The sequence below is a fragment of the Acomys minous genome, assembly GCF_964271855.1.
Source record: "Acomys minous genome assembly, chromosome: 3".
NCBI classification, from domain to species: Eukaryota; Metazoa; Chordata; class Mammalia; order Rodentia; family Muridae; genus Acomys; species Acomys minous.
In genome coordinates, this window is record NC_140485.1 from 84,055,196 (window position 1) to 84,072,526 (window position 17,331).

The 17,331-nt window shown below is 42.8% G+C and overlaps 1 protein-coding gene across 2 annotated transcripts in view; it reads left to right on the top strand.

Annotated features, from left to right (window-relative positions):
- Window positions 1-17,331, top strand: part of ASXL1 (ASXL transcriptional regulator 1) — a 61,951-nt gene that overhangs the window by 1,067 nt on the left and 43,553 nt on the right. Inside the window, exons 2-3 of one of the 2 annotated variants that reach the window (XM_084775991.1) lie at window positions 4,947-5,044; window positions 9,124-9,232. In XM_084775991.1, coding sequence (XP_084632117.1) covers window positions 4,947-5,044; window positions 9,124-9,232 — 207 coding nt within the window. Of the gene's footprint in view, window positions 1-4,946; window positions 5,045-6,820; window positions 6,880-9,123; window positions 9,233-17,331 lie in introns of those variants that run through there. The other variant, XM_084775990.1, reaches the window with a different exon arrangement.

Genomic DNA, 17,331 nt, shown 5'->3' on the forward strand with positions numbered 1-17,331 from the left:
ATTATACTTCTCTGGGAAATGTCACGTCCTCAGGCTGTCACAGTGCAGGATTGTGGTTCATCTTACTTGTCTGTTGATGTCCTGTATTTATAATTAGTAGTAATTCAGTTTGAAGGATGGAGTGAAGCTCAGCTTTCTAATTGTTCCTCTTACTGGAAAGGGAGTTCTGCCTCAAAAGTGTTGGTGGCTGATAAAAATCTAGAGCGCGCCCTTTTCTTGGACCCTGTGAAAGCCTGTTACTGATTTACCCGGGCTGTTTGAGCTACCGCTGTTTGAATTTCCACTGGCGTACCCCATCATGTCTTCTCTTGTTACCCTGGGAACAGAAACGGGGACTGTTTGTCTGATGGTTGTAGCTGGGTTTGTTTTTTGTTTGGCATATGAAAATTGAAACTACTAGGTGGCCTATTTTTCCTTCTGAGTCAATCAAAGTTAGAACCTTTGGCAAGCTTTTATGATCTTGGAATTTAGGATTTCTCCAATGGTGCTTCACCTGGAGACAGCTTGAGGTCTGAAGGAGCCTAGCAGGAAGCTGAAGTGAGGCGTGTTTTATATATTGTGGAGGTTGTTGAGTCTTGACTGTTCATTGAGATTCTGAGTTTCTGTGTGCAGGTGTTTATGACTCTGGGCACCTCTGTTAGAGGTAGGTTAAAGCACCTTCAAGCCCTGTGTTCCTTATGTCCTGACCGTTGTGGAGTCTTCTCATCTCAGAGCTCTTTGGCTCTTATTAGTTGAAAGGTTCTAGCAAATTGGAATCCACTGTTATTTTAAGCCTCTTTAGGTTCTTAAATTTACTGTGGTTTGAATTCCAAGGTTTCGGTTGCTGTTTCTATTTCATCATTGGCTCACCCTCATGCTTAATTGTCTAAGTTCTTTCTTTTTCTTCTGTGGCTCTTCAGTTAAAAATAGTAATCTGAACAGGAATTTCTTTGTGGTGTAGTTGTACATTTGAAAGAGGACTTGTGGGAACATGGTATGCAATTTTGCATATCTTTTATGTGGTTTGTGTTTCAGAATTTTCTGTGCTTTTGTGGGGGTGGGAGACTTAAGTCTTCCCATTTTTAAAAAAAAAGTCCAGTCAGCCAGGTATGGTGGTGCATGCCTTTAATCCCAGCACTTGGGAGGCAGCGGCAGGCGGATTGCTGTGAGTTTGATGCCAGCCTGGTCTACAGAGTGAGTCCAGGACAGCCAAGGTTACACAGAGAAACTCTGTCCTGGAAAAAAAAAAAAGAGTCCTGTCACACATTCTTACATCTTTTTTTGGTCCTTTCTAGTAGGAGAGATAACTTCTTTCTTTCAGAAATGTGCGATCTTGAAAGACTAGGAATTAAACACTGCTGGATTGTTCTGAAAGCTAGCAATTTATATACAATTTTAATAAAAATGAGTTTTTTTGTTTTTTTTTAAGATTTACTTATTTATTCAGTCCTCTGCCTGCATGTATGCCTGTACACCAGAAGAGGGCATTAGATCTCATTATAGATGGCTGTGAGCCACCATGTGGTTGCCGGGAATTGAGCTCAGGACCTTTGGAAGAGCAGGCAGTGCTCTTAACCTCTGAGCCATCTCTGTAGCCCTGAGTACTTTGTATCTTTAGATATAACTTCTCTTTATTTTCTTCTGTGTTAAGATTCTCCAGCTCAAGCTGGGGGTGGTGGTGCACGCCTTTAATCCCAGCACTCGGGAGGCAGAGGCGAGCCTGGTCTACAAAGTGAGTCTAGGACAGCCAAGGCTACATAGAGAAACCCTGTCTTGAAAAAACAAACAAACAAACAAAACAAACAAACACAAAAAAGTAAAAAAATTTCTCCAGCTCTTTCTGGCTACTCTTTAAATAATTAGTAGATATTTTTTCAGAGTCATGTTTTGCTTTTGTAGGAGATTTCCTGGCTCATCTGGTGTCTTAAGAGATGGTGTCTTGTGATAGTGAACATCAGGAATTTGTACTAAGTAAGGCTTATTGTAGGCTTATTGACTGACAAGATTGGCTACCCTTGCTTGTCTTGGCATTAGGGTAATCTTAGACTGTAAAGAGGAGGAGGAGTTTCTAGTCTTCTCGGGGGTGGGGGCTTCAGATGCATGGACAGAACTGTGAGCTTACATGTTACTGGAGATGCATAGATTTAAACAGGTATGGTTGTGTTGTTTTGTTTTTGAGACAGCTTGTCTGTGTAACAGTCGTGCCTCGCTTTTGTAGATTAGACTAGACTAGGTTGGCCTTGAACTCTCAGCGATCCACCTGCCTCTGCCTCCCGAGTGCTGGGATTAAAGACGTGTGCCACCATGCTCTGTGGTTTCTGTCTTTTGTTTAGGAATAAATATGAGGGATTAGTTCACATGTCTTTGAAGTACCCTGCCCTAGGAGATGATTACTTGTGCTGTGGAACAGTGGGAGCACTGAAAAAGAGCGCTTTGCCTCTGCCTGGCGTAGGTCAGGGAGAGCTTCCGGAAGGAAGGTCCCTTCCGAGCTGAGACTTGAAGGGTTAGTGGCACGGAGGGAGGCCTGTCACAGAGGACGCCATGCATGTAGAAGCTGATGAAGAAAGAATGGCTGAGGGAGGAGAGGACATGGAGATGAACATATTTGCAAAGTGTGCTAATGGCGTGGAACGAGTAATTGCTGGGTCACAAGCGTGTGGTGGCCGTCCGTGAGGCAGCCTCGTGGGAGGCAGGTGACTGAGAGACCTGGGTGGCAGCTTCTGCAGTGCCTACAAGTGCTTACTTACTTTCTCATTTATCCGAGAAGTGACCTGGAGAGGAAGAGCCCTTAGCGCAGGTCTCGTGGACACTTGCCTCGGTTTGGAAGAGTAGAATTGAAATCTTGTCCTATCTGACTCTGAAGGCTGCGCTTTAGTGGCTAGGTGGGTTCTGGAAACTTGCCTTCTGCTGCGTGTGGAGAGACAGGCAGAGTTGCTGAGCATGGTTTTGAAGTAGACCCTGAATCCCTAGAATTGGGCTTGGCACAAGGCAGGTGTTCCCAGTGGTTTTTTAAAACGAGCGATCCCCACAGATGGGACTGGGTTTGAGGAGAACAGGGCTGGACCGACTTAAGGTTATAATTGAGGAGGCTGTTGTGTTGGGTCACTGCCTGTGGGAGTGAACCAGGTACATGAGAGTGAAGGCTGCCACGCATGTGATGCTGAATTAGGTGGTTAGAAAGGCTTCAAGGGCCAACCAAGGTAGGCTGTATAGGGGGAAGGAAGGGGCTGGAGGGGACATACACTAGACTATATAGGGGGAAGGAAGGGGCTGGAGGGGACATACACTAGACTATATAGGGGGAAGGAAGGGGCTGGAGGGGACATACACTAGACTATATAGGGGGAAGGAAGGGGCTGGAGGGGACATACACTAGACTATATAGGGGGAAGGAAGGGGCTGGAGGGGAGATACACTAGACTTGCTGAGCTGCATTAGAGTAGAATAAATTGAATGGACAGTTAGGTGAGTCCTACAGAACTGCTTGAATCTGAAGCTAGAAGTCACGGCTACAGGTAGATAAGATCCGAATCATCAGAAGTCGAAGCATGTTTGTAATAGAGCAGTGTAAAAGTTAACAGACTAAGGGGGGGGAATGGCAGTTTTGTTTTAGTATTCCCTTCTCCAAATTTTGATTTCCTTTTGTGACAAGGTCTTTTTGTAACCTTCCTTTGGAAATTTCTGCTGCCTTTCTTTCTTTCTTTTTTTTTTATGACAGGGAGACCTTGAGTGTTAGACTTGCTAGCTTGGAGTACCCACAGCAGCTGCACAGGTGTAGAAAGTAAGATAATGACGTCTTTCTTTTCCTTCCTAGAAGAGGAAGCAGTTCAACTTCTTAGAGTGAGCATTGCAGTTGCTGAGGAAGTGCTGACTTAGTTACAGGTGAACTCACACGCAGGACACTGGCTTCCTCCTTCCTCACTGCTTATGTCAGTTACACCTAGAATTGTAGCATCGTGTTGTCAAGTGGCAAAATGTATTGTGGTTAACCCCAGAATTTCATGATATAATGGAAAAGAACTCCATGGCGCACATTAGTAATCCCAGCATTGGGAGGTGGAGACAATGGGGTCAGAAGTCCCAGGACATCCTTAGCTACATGGGAAGTTCAGAGGTAGCCTAGGCTGTCTCAGAACAAAACTGAACACACAGCCAGGCACGTCAAGCACACCCTTAATCCCAACACTTGGTACACAGAGGCAGGCCAGCCTTTGTAAATTTGAGACTGGTCTGATCTATATAGTGCGTGTGCTAGCACACATTAACACATGTGCGCGCACGTGCGCGCACACACACACACATTTACACACTCATGGGTACTGGTCAAAAAAAAAATTTTTTTTTTTTTGAGACGATTTCATTATGTAGCTTGCCTGGTCTCTAATTCAAAATGTAAACCAGGCTGGCCTTGAACCCACAGAAATCTGTCTGCTTCTATTGGAATTAAAGGCATGTGCCACCATACTTGGTCTAAAAGTTCCTTGAGTGTATTTCCATCTTATGAGTATTTTGCAGCAGTTTTTTTTTTTTTTTTTTTTTGGTGGCAGTGGTTTTTATTTTTTGAGATGGGCATCACAAGTGGCTCATCTGCCTCCTGAGCACTGGGATTAAAGGCTTTGTCATCATACCTGGTCCATATTCTATATATAGTTTTGTTTTTCCACACAGGGTTTTTCTGTGTAGCCCTGGCTGTCCTGAAACTGACTCTGTACTCCAGGCTGTCCTCAAACTCAGAGACATCTGCCTCTGCCTCTTGAGTGCTGGGATTAAAGGTATGCGCCACCATCACCTGGCTGTATTCTATATTTGAACAGTATTAAGTTAACGCAGCTATCAGAACTGATAAGGTCTTACATATCCTGGGGCCTTGCACTTCTGCCACTGAGCCATAGCCCCAGTCCCAAAGTCATTTTGATTGTGGTAATAAAAGTTTTCATACTGAAGTCGGGACGTTTCTGTTTCTTCAGGTGTTAGAAAACTACTCGGATGCACCAATGACACCGAAACAGATTCTGCAGGTCATAGAGGCAGAAGGACTAAAGGAAATGAGGTTTGTATTGCGCTTGTTGCTTAAGCGAGGGCTTCACATGGCATCTGTCTGTGGTGTGCAGTAGCAAATCCTCGTGTTAGTCTGTGGTTGTGTTTCTGATGGTGGTGGTGTGTATGCTGAGGGTGGAAGTGGGGTGGGTGAATATCCATTTATTTTTATCAGAAATACAGTGTCTTTTTTTTTTTTCTTCAGAAGACCTCTCTGAGATCTTAAACTGCAGCTAGAATTAGGTTCTTATTTTATATCTTTAATGGAATCAGATAAATTTTCTAGTATACTTTTTTTTAAAAGATAAGGTCTTGCTGCAGCCCTGGCTTCTCCTATAGTCTTGTTTCACATGGTCTAGTAATGACAAAGGAGCAAGCGCATACATGTATGTGGCTGCAGATGCTCTTTTCTCTACTTTCTCTGTCACCACAAAGGAAAGCTTTTCCTTTCAGATCCAAGAAAAATGGTCTCAGTGACATAAAACCCTCCAACAACCCACTGATTGCCTTTTTTTTTCCCTTGTTATTTTAAAGACAGTTTCTTGCAGCCCAGGGTAGCTTCCAACTTACTGCATGGCCGAGGGCTTACCTTGAAATCTGATGCTCATGTTTTCACCGCTTAAGTGCTGGGCTTATAGGCACATACTATCCACAACCAGCTGGTGTAGTCAGCTCTGATACAAATGTACTAATTTTGTTACAATTTGTTATAATGTAGTTTTTCTAGAGAAACAAGAAACAAATAATTGGAGGAATGAAAACCAGGGGCTTTCTTTAATTTTCCTCTCTTCTCACCGCTCTATCAACCTCTCCATTTGTTGTTGTTATAATTACTGCTGGTGTTTTTGAGACAGGCTTTCTCTGCCTGTGTAGCCGTGGCTGTCCTGGAACTTGCTCTGTAGACCAGGCTGCCCTCAAATTCAGATCTGCCTGCCTCTGTGTGTTGGTATTAAAGGCATGTGCCACCAGTGCCTGACTAAAAACAATTTAATTGGTGTGTGTGTGTGTGTGTGTGTGTGTGTGTGTGTGTGTGTGTGTGTTTGTGTGTTTTACACTAGTGGTGTCTGCATGGTGTACATTAGTGCCTGTGGAGACCAGAAGAGGGCATTGGAACCACTGGAACTGGAGTTACAGACAGTTGTAAGCTGCTGTGTTGGTGCTGGAAATTAAACCCAGGTCTTCTGGAAGAGCAGCTAGTGCTCTCAGCTGCTGAGCCACTGCCATCTCTAACCGCCTTGGGGCCCCCTGCTCCCCTTTTAATTTAACTAAGTAAAGTGGCGTCTCTAACAGCAGTCCTATTTTGGGACTTGGGACAAACATTTTGTCTATGGGGGATAATGTACACGTGTGTGTATGTGAAGACTCATGGTGTGTATGATCAGAGGAGCAGCTTGGATGCTGTTCTGCCTTGCTGTGTTTGAGAAAAAGGGTCTCTCAATGGGACCTAGTACTTGTGGTTTGCTCCCAAGCCTGTTTCTGTCTCCCCAGCACTGGGATTCAAGTGCCTGTCTACCCTGCCTCCATTTTTTTTTTAACGTGGCTTTTGGGGTGTGAAGTCTGATCTGAGTCCTTGCTTTACAAGTACTTTATTGAATGAGCTTTCCTCCCAGCCCTAAGCAGTTATTACATTATGTGACTAATCAGGCTGTAGCCATTTGAACTGATAGAAGCTTGTCACTCTCCTCAGATCGCAGTCTTTAGTTAATGTTGTATGGGGAGGGGTGCTTAGGACGGCCTACATTTCATGTTTGACTTGTACCTGTGCACTTTGCAGTGTGATAACTGTGCTTTATTTTGTTTCCATGGGCGATACCCCGTCATGCTGCTGTCTGCCTTGCTGTTGGATCACAATGCCCACAGAAGGTAAATTAGTCCATGTTTCTACTTTTTGTTGCTCTAGGAATTGTAGCACTTAGGATGAGTGAGTGTGCAGCTCTGTTAGTGTAGACAGGTGTCCTGTGTAGGAGTCACAGAAGGACTTGACAGCACGTTATCCCCCTGGTAGGAGATGCTAGCACATGCTCGATGTTCCTTTAGATGGTGTACCTGCATGCTTTTAGTGACTGCTTTTTGTTGAAAATTATTTTTATCATGCAGTGTGTGTCAAATTAGAATTAATTGTTTTTTTAAATGGCTTTTTACACTCAATTTATTTTTAACACTATGTAAATTAGGGCTGCTAGTTTTGTAAAAAAAAAAAAATAAGGACTTAAGATACATTTTATCTTAACATACAAAGAAGAGTGAATCCAGGTGTGGTGGCACATACCTTTAATTCCAGCACTTGGGACAGCCAGGGCTACACAGAGAAACCCTGTCTCCAAAAAACAAAAACAAAAACAAAAACCCAAAACAAAGGAGAGTGAAGAAAACTTGCACAGGTGGATCCTAGCACTAACATTCTAATAATAAATTTAATGGAAATAGACGTTTTTAACACTTTTTTCTGTTTTAAGATTAGTAAATGTCCTCTTATATCATGAAGTTGCCACTTTTTTTTGTGTTTTGTTTTTCGAGACAGGGTTTCTCTGTGTAGCCTTGCCTGTCCTGGACCCGCTTTGTAGACCAGGCTGGCCTCGAACTCGCAGCGATCCGCCTGCCTCTGCCTCCCGAGTGCTGGGATTAAAGGCATTAAAGGGATTAAAGGCGTGCGCCGAGGAGAGCAGCTGTAGTGTCATTTTTGTAACTTACTGTTGGGTCAGAGATTATGGAACTTCATATACTATGTAGTTGGATATTTAAACAATAGAGTGTGTGTGTGTGTGTGTGTGTGTGTGTGTGTGTGTGTGTGTGTTTTCTTACTCATGGAGACCAAAAGAAAGTGTTAGATCTCCTGGAACTGGAGTTAACTTACAACAGCTCCAAGCTGCCTAATGTGGGTGCTGGAAACAGAACCTTATTCCTCTGCAGTAACAGCAAGTACTGTTAACTACTGAGTTATCTCTCCAGCCCCAATAACCAAAATATTTATTTAATTTTTAAAATTATTTTTTATTATTTTTATAATCTGGGGACTCTGTTAATGTAGCTCTGGCTGCCCTGGAGCACCAGGCTGACCTTAAACTTCAAGAGATTCACCCTGCTTTTGCCTCTCATATGCTGAAAGTAAAGGCATGTACCACTCTTCTTAGGTGAGAAAGCGTGTAAGAGTAGAGGGAAAATTTGTTGTTGTTTTGTTTTTCAAGATAGGATTTCTCTGTGCAGTCTTGGCTGTCCTGGAACTCTCTGTAGATCAGGCTGGCTTCGCCTCCCAAGTGCTGGGATTAAAGACATGCACCACCATCACATGGTATAAAATTTTATTAAGATGTATTTCATTTCTGTTTTTGACAGAAATTCGTAATATAGGTCAGAATGGCTTGGAACTGACTATGTAGCCCAGACTTGGAGGTAGGCCTCCTAGCTCAGCTTCCTGAATGCTGAGGTTATAAGAATGACCAGGTATTAGCATACCTGGCTAAAGTATGTGCTTTAAAATTCATTAACGTATGGCTTAGAAATGTTTTCATCTTTAGTTTGTGTGTATGGCACATATATGTGGTTGCGCTTGCAGTCCAGAAGAGAGCATAGGATCCCCTGTAGCTTAGTGCAACAGGTTGTGACCACCCAGCATGGGCACTGGGAACCAAACTCTGGTCCTCTGGAAAGCAGCCAGCCGACTCTTACTGTTTCTGTGTTTTGTTTTTGTATTTAAGACGGGAGACAGGTTTCTCCTCTTTGTAGACCAGGCTACCTCAAATTCAGAACTCTGCCTGCCTCTTCTTTCCAAGTGCTGGGATTAAAGGTGTGGGCCACCATATCTGGCTCACAGCTGAACTGTCACACTAATTTTTTTTTTTTTGTATTTGGTTTGTAATGTCAGGAAACACTAACCCTGACTTGATAGGTATTCCAAGTTATTATGCACCACAGTCTAGACCCTGTGGGTAGGACGTCAGGAACTTAGATTGCTTATGGTCTACTGATTGTTGCATAAAACATCTGTGAAATCATTGCTTTTGCATTGCTTGCTTTGCTTCTTGCTTTGGGAATGAGTTAGAGGAGCTGGACGTTTGGTAAGTAGACATAGATTTTTGTGACCCAATTTTATCCTTTCATCTTTTACAGTGGGACTTCGCCTCTAGCGTGCCTCAATGCTATGCTGCATTCCAACTCGAGAGGAGGAGAAGGGCTGTTTTATAAATTGCCTGGCCGAATTAGTCTTTTCACACTCAAGGTAAAATTATCTTTCAGTGCAGTGGTCTTCAAGACTTTGAATGTGCGTAAGAGAAACCTGGTGGGTTTGGAATGGTGCTGATGGATTGATAGTCTTTCCTAATATCAGGCAGCACTGGTGTTTTGGTCCTTAATGGTACTCTGAGATACTTTAGTCCCAATAGGCCATTAGGAATTATTAAATTATATCAAGTTTTGTTTCTGTGTTCAGCTTTGCTTGTCTATACATTAGTAGATTATATACAATTGAAAGATAAGTATATGTAGTGATAATTACAATGTGCCTTAATGAGGATTTTGTTTGTAATAATATTGTGAAAGATAAATTACTGGGTGACTAATGCACCTACTCTATGGGAAGTAACTGGAATGTGAATATCAGTGATTACTAAGTGACGCTAATTACAAAGGAGGAGGAGCTCATAGTAAACCTTAAGTAATTGGGTTGAAATGAACAAGAGGTTATTTTTCTACCATTTCTGATATATTTGGCTATCACTTAGATCACAGTCTGAACTTTTGTATAAAGGGCTGGTAATAAATAATTTAGATTTTGTTGGCCTAGTGGCTCTGTTACAACTATTTGGCTCCACAATGGTAGCAGGAAAGCAGCCATGGACTATACACAAATTGGCAAGCTATTTTCCTTTTTTGTTTGTTTATTGAGACAGGGTTTTCTCTGTGTAACCCTGGCTGTCCTGGAACTCACTATAGACCATGCTGGCCTCGAACTCAGAGATCTGCCTGCCTCTGCCTCCTGAGTGCTGGGATTAAAGGCACTGGCGGGCTGCTGCTTCTCCTTTTCTGTAGCCTTCCTGACCTCAAACTCACTGTGTAGATTAGGCTGGGATTAAAGGAGTGTGTCACCATATCTTGCAAGGTTTATTTTTATTTTATGTGTATAAATGGTTTGCATATATGTATATGCATTATGTTTGTCTGGTGCTGGCAGAGGTCAGAAGATAGCACTGGAACTGAAGTTACAGATTGTTGTCATTTGCCGTGTGGATGCTAAAGTGCTTTTTAAGTTTTGAGCCATCTCTCTTGCCTGTCTTCAAACTTTAAGTACTTATTTTACTTATAAATGTTTATTTACAAAAACAGGTGATAGACCAGGTTTATTGTAGTAGTACTTAGTTGAGTGACCTGATTTAGATAAAAGATGGCTTGGTGACTGTAGGGAAACTAAAAATTTAATGCTGATCCTTTTAGTGTTCCATAATAGTTTTTTGGGACAGGGTTTCTCTCTGTGTAGCTTGGGCTATTCTATCCTGGACTTGACTTGTAGGCCAGGCTGGCTTGGAACTCACAGTGATCCTCTTGTCTCTGCCTCCTGAGTGCTGGGATTAAAGGTGTGTGCCACCACACCTGGTTCTCCATATTGTATTTAAAAGTGCATATATACAAATTTTCTTCCTATGAATTTTATTTACATGATAATGCAGTTAATTAAAAAGTTAAATATCTGAATAAATATAAACTATGTAACCTATTATTTCAGTAGGTTTGTTTACATAAGCTATTTGCTGGGCGGTGGTGGTACGCATCTTTAATACCAGCACTTGGGAAGCAGAGACAGGTAGATCTCTGTGAGTGATTTCGAGACCAGCCTGGTCTTCAAAGAGAGTCCAGGACAGCCAGGCTACACACAAAGAAACCCTGTCTTGAAAAACAGAAAGCAAAACACCCATTGAGGGTAGGGGCTTGCTTTGTGCTCAGCCTCAAACTAAGAGGCTCCTGTGATCCTCCTTCAAGTGATCTCTGTTCAGCCTTCTAAGCAGCTAGGCAACTTTTGTTTTGTTTGATTCTATGAGGCTGATAATTGATCCAGGGACCTTCTATAACATGGCAGGTATGGTCTACCTGAGCTATATACCCCTAGCCCTGGTAGTTTTTATGTTTAGACTTTTGTTGTTTTCTAAATATTTTACTACCTATAGTTTTGACTTTTTCTTTAAAAAAAATTTTTTTAAAAAAAATTATGTATACAGTGCTCTGTCTGCACAAATACCTGCATACCAGAAGAGGGCATCAGATCACATTATAGATGGACCCACCTGTGGTTGCTGGGAATTGAACTCAGGACCACTGGAGGAGCAGTCAGTGCTCTTAACCTCTTGAGCCATCTCTCCAGCCCTAGTTTTGACTTTTTGTCTTCGTTGTGTTTTTGAGAAAGAGTATAGATTTGTAGCCCATGCCACATCCTTTTGCCTTTAGTTCCTGAATGTTAGGATTATAGCACCATTTTGTGACTTAGACCTTTTTTTCTGCATTCTGGTTGTTTACTGCTTTCTCTTTTTTTATTTTGTTTTGGGTTTTTGTTGCTGTTGTTTTGTTTTGTTTGTTTCCTTCTCTTCTGGTGCTAGGGATTGATCCCAGGGCCTTTTGCTGGCTACAGAAGACTTTTCTAGAGTCATACCATGTATCTATCCATCCGTCCATCTGTCTGTCTGTCTCTGAGGCAGGTTCTCATTGTGTAGTTTCCTGCTGGGTTGGAACTTGATACATAGTCCAGGCTGGTCTTGAAGCCCTTTTATTTATTTTTTATGAGTCAGGGTCTCATTATGTAGTTTCTGATCTCTCCCAGATATCTGCTTATATCTACAGGTACTAAAGGTATGTATGCTCATACAGCACACATACGGAGGTCAGAAGACTTTGATAGTCAGGTTGCTGGGTGGCTAGCCTTTACCCTCTGAGGAGTCTTGTGGGCTCTTGGCTTTGTGTTTGCTGTTTTTGTTTTTAGGGTAGGATGAAGCCCAGGCCTTCCTTGAAGTTGTGGGGATAAACCTGTCTCAGCCTTTTAAGTGCTGGGCTTACAGAGGTGAACTCTGCTGTTTAGCTGCTTTTATTTATGTGTGTATTTATTTATTTTTAAGATAGAGGTCTCCCCATGAGTATAATTTAGAGGTATGACACTGGGCTAGTTTGCTGAAGGTTCTATGTTTGGTCCCCACAGGCACATATGTGCAAAAATGAAACATCCTTTTTTGACATGTGATAATAAATAACTATTTTCCCCTTTTTTCTCTCTCTACTCCCTCCCTTTTTTTAAAATTTGAGGAAGGCTCTCACTGTGTAGTTCTGGCTAGTCTGAAACTAACTATATAGAAATGCAACAAAGTAGGTGAAATTCTTCTTGTAACCCAAACAATTTATATTAATTGAAAGCAGATGAGCCCCTTGTAGTGATGAGTGCTTGTAATTCAAGTACAATAAAAGTGGAGGTAGGAATTAGGAGCTGGGGGTTGGCTGTCCTTGGCTTCATAGTAATCCCATCCTGAGTCTGGGTTATATGAGACCCTGTCTTTAAAAAAACAGAAACTAGAGAAGAAGAACCTAAAGGCTGTGGAGTATACTTAGGCTCCTGCTTCTTGTGTAATTCAGTTAGTAGATTTTGCACTGTGTGTGTGTGTGTACATGCATACATACATACATACATACATACATACATTTATCTTTTCTAAAAGTTTTAATGTGTAGTAGTTTTTATTGCTTTGTCTTCTGTTTCATAGAATATTCTTGTTTTGGAGCCAGTGTCTTTCTTTGTAGCCCATGCTGCCCCTGAACTTATTCAGTTGTTCAACCTGGCCTGGAACATGTGATCCTTCCGCTTTTTCCATACAAATGCTGGGATTACATGGGATTGTTGTGGAGGAATGTCTTCAGTGGATGTAACAACTGTCAATAAAGCTCTGTTTAGCTAATCAGCTGGGCAGAGGGACAGGAAGTGGAAGGCGGGACTTCCTGAAGAGGGGGAGGAATCAGGAGTGGACAGTTAGGGAGGACTGTTGACAGTGGACTGGTGAAGAAAGAGGAACTGCCAAGGATCAGATTGCAAGTATTTATGTAAATTGTGAGGATTAGAGTAGTTTGTTGCCACCCTCCAAAAAAAGTAGCAGTTTAGATCTGCCTGGCATAGTGCTTGCAGCTTTGAATTACATTTCAATCTCTTTTGTGTCAGTTATTGTCTTCATAGGCCGAACAGATACTTTTTATTATAACAGATTTTCGCCATGCCAGTCCTTATAATGTTGCAAATATGGAAAAACACCTTGGTAAGGAAAAGGGACTTGATGGGTGGCTCAGTGGTTAAGAACAGTGGCTGCTCTTGCAGAGGATCAAGGTTTGATTCTCAGCAGCTCTATGGTCCCTCACAGCCTTCTGCAACTCAGTTCCAGGGGTTTTAGTGCCTTTTTCTGACCTTCATGGGCACTAAGCTTGCATATAACATATGTGCATGGACAAACATACAGTCAGTGGACACAAAATAAGATGAATAAATAATACTAAAGCATTAAAAAAACAGAGGAATACACTAATATGTCCTTACATTTTAAAAAAGCACATGTTTGGGGATCTGAGGAGATAGCTCAGAAGGCAAGAGCAATTGCTGTGCAATCTGGAAGTCCTGAGTTCAGTTGCCCAGCACTCATGTAAGAAGCTAGGCATGTGTGTGGTGGTGGAGAGAGCTGGCTCTGGTGGCATGGATGCTGAGGTCCCCCAGAGCCTGAGACCAGGAGAGCTGGCCATACCCCTTTCCTGCTGCAGCACTTGGATGAGCTAGCCAGGGCTGTGCAGGAGAGGGAGGGAAAGCCTGTCTCGCCTCTTGCCTGGACAAAGTAGGAAAGTTGGCCCCAGTGCACAGGGTATAGGACTGCTGATGGGGTGACCAACGTAATTACCACCCATGCCCAGACCCAGGGCTTTGAGTTGGCCCATCCTAACATCTACCCCATCCGTGAACTGCTGAAGCTTGTGAAGGGCCCAGCTTCAGAGTTGCAGGGTCTCCATTATGAAGGGCAATACTAGGATATCCTAGTGGAGTCCCAGTGAGGATCCAGTATTGAATGTATAGCAGAAGCCAGAGGCCTCGCACCAGAACAATGAGTCATTGCAATGAACATTTGCAAGTAAAGATGTGTGGACAAAAGGATGTACTGTGTGGCACACTGTAGCTTCCACAAGATGGTTTTTATTTTTGTTTTCTTCTCTGGGGGAAAGTTGCAAGGGTGGAAGGGAGGGGGAGATGAGTGGGATTGTGGTATATGATGTAAAATGCACACATGAAATGAAAAAAGCGAAGCGTGGCTTGAATGCCTGCCTGCAGCCCCAGTGCTTTGTTGGGTTAGGGGCAGGAGGATAGATGGGGGAGGCTTGTTGGCCTAGAGACGGGATCTCACGAGAATAAGGTGAAGCGTGACAGAACAGAGCATCCGATGCTCTCCTTTGGCCTCCCTGTGGGCACACCTAAGTTTTCGAAGGAAGAAATATCAAGTCATCCCGTCTATTTTCACTTTACAAATTGAAAATGGAGCACCCAGCAGATGGAATACTAGTCCATCTCTCTGTAGTCATCTCTCTGTATGACAAAACTTATAAAGCTGAGTTAGGGATTAGAATCCAGGTCTCATCTGCCAGTTTAAAAGAAAGAGTTTTTATTTGGGATTGTTTGTTTGTTTTTGGGTGTGTCTTGTTTGTTTGTTTGGTTGGTTGGTTTTGGTTTTCCAGACAGCGTTTCTCTGTCTAGCTCTGGCTGTCTTGGAACTCACTCTGTAGACCATGCTGGTCTCAAACTCATAGAGATCCACCTGCCTCAGCCTCCCAAGTGCTGGGATTAAAGGCCTGTGCCACCTTGCCCGGCTTTATTTGGGATTTTTAATCTTCAGCCACTTCATCTTTTGAAGTGTCTTTTGAGTTCCCTGATGTTTCTCAGTATGTCATTTTTATTTAAAACGCAAAGATTCTTGTTCTTTTTTCTTTCTTTCTTTTTCTTCTTTTCTACTTTTTATTTCCTCCTCCTCCTCCTCCTCTTCTTCTCTTCTCTCCACCTCTCTCAAGATAGGGTTCCTCCATGTAGCCCTGGCTGGCCTGGAATAAACTCACAGAGGCCCACCTGCCTCTGCCCCCCAAGTCCTGCAAGCCACCACCACTGTGCTGGTTTTTCTCTTAAGATTTATTTTTATTGTATAGGTATGAGCATTTGCCTAAGTGCTTGTAAGGACACCACATGTATGCCTGGTGCTTACAGAAGGTAGAAGAAAGCCCTTTTATACCATAAAATGGATATACAAATGAAGACTTTAAGTTGCTGTGATTGAAGCAGTATTGAGCGACTGGCGTCTTCTCTTGTGGTTCCTATCACTGCCACGTAAGCAATGGCTTAAGCTCCTAAGGCATCTTTGGTGAACCTTAGAGCTCTCTTGAATACTTTCTGGGTTAAACACCAGTAAGACTTGACTGCCATTTTAGCATCTAGAATAGGCTATTCTGTATGAAAAGTAAGCTAGCTATGGGTATTTTCTTTCCTGTTCTTGTGATGTATTTGGCATTATTGGCTACTAACTTTTTTTCAATTGTTGTAGTTATTTAAGAGAGAGAGATATACTTGTAGAGGTGAAAAGATAATTTTGTGGAGTTGGTTTTCCTTCCCATTTTTACGTGGGTTCTGGGGGTCAAACCTAGGTGGTTGGTGTCTTAGTTGTTTTTCTTTTGCTATGATAAGACACCATGACCAAGACAACTTATAGGAGAAAGACTATTTGTGGCCTAAGTTTCAGAGGGTTAGAGTCCATGACCATCATGGCAGTGAGCATTGCAGCAGGTAGGCAGGTAGGCAGGCAGGCATGGTGCTGGAGCAGTAGCGGAAAGCTCATGTCTTTGTTCACAAGTGAGGGAGACAGACATTTTGAAAACAACATGAATTGAATCTTTTGAAATTCAAAGACCCCCCACCTCCCACTTACCTCCTCCAACAGACCACACCCTCTAATCCTTCCCAGATAGTTCTACCAGCTGTTGGCCAAGTACTCAAATAGCTGAGACTATGGAAATTGTTCTCATTCATGCCACCACAGTTGGGTTTGTACAGCAAATACTTTCAACTTGCTTAGCCATCTCACTGGCCCTACCTACTCTGCTGTGGGAGGTCTGTTTAGAGTGCTGTTTAGATCAGTACCATTTGCTCTGGTTAGCTGAAGTAGCAGCTGTTTTTGTTTTGTTTTGTTTTGTTTCGAGACAAGGTTTCTTTGTGTAGCCTTGGCTGTCCTAGACTTGCTTTGTAGACCAGGCTGACCTTGAACTCACAGCGATCCACCTATCTCTGCCTCCCAAGGGCTGGGATTAAAGGCATATGCCACCATGCCTGGCGCAGCTCAGTTTTGATGGAGGTTTTGACCCCCTCCTCAGTTGGTAGAACATTTGAGTTCTTCTCAAATGAGTATCTACCTTTAAAAGGGGGCATGTACAATTGTCTGGATTTTCAGCCTTCTCTAGTAGCAAGACTGTTTTCAGAGCCTTGGTCTGAATCTGTTTTATGCCTAAAAGATGAACTGCCTTTTTTCTTTTTAATTTAAGATTTAAAAAAAAAAGTATGTATACAGTGTTCCTGCATGCTAGAGGATGGCACCAGATCTCATTATAGCTGTTTATGAGCCACTACGTGGTTGCTGGGAATTGAACTCAGGACCTTTAGAAGAGCAGACAGTGCTCTTAACCTCTGAACCATCTCTCCAGCCCTTATTGTTATTACTGCTTTTGTTTGTTGAGACAGGGTTTCTCTGGGTAGCCCTGGCTGTCTTGGACTCACTTTGTAGATCAGGTTGGCCTCGAACTCACAGCGATCCACTGTTTCTGCCTCCCTGAGGGCTAGAACTAAAGGTGTGTGCCACCAAGCCCGGCTATTGTGTGTGTCTGTGTGTGTGTGTTTGCATATGCCTCATGAGTCCCAGGTGCCAGGTATGTGTGTAGGATTGGACATACCACAGGGTGCATGTGTGGGTGTCTGAAGATGACTTGTAGGGAATTGGTTCACTCCTTGCACTGTGTAGGTGGAATTTGGAGATTCTGGGACTCAAATTTATGTTGTCAGGCTTGGGTGGCAGGTGCCTTTAACTGCTGAACCATCTCACTAGGCGGTTTTTTTTATTTTTTATCTTTTTTAGTTTGAGTCTCATAGTGTAGGCTGATCATGAACCATACTATCAGCCAAGGATGGTCTTGAATTGTTGATTCTCCTGCCTCTGCCTCCAGAATGCTGTGATTATAGATATACAGTGCCATATCATTCATACTGTACAAGTACTAAATTGTACTTGGAAC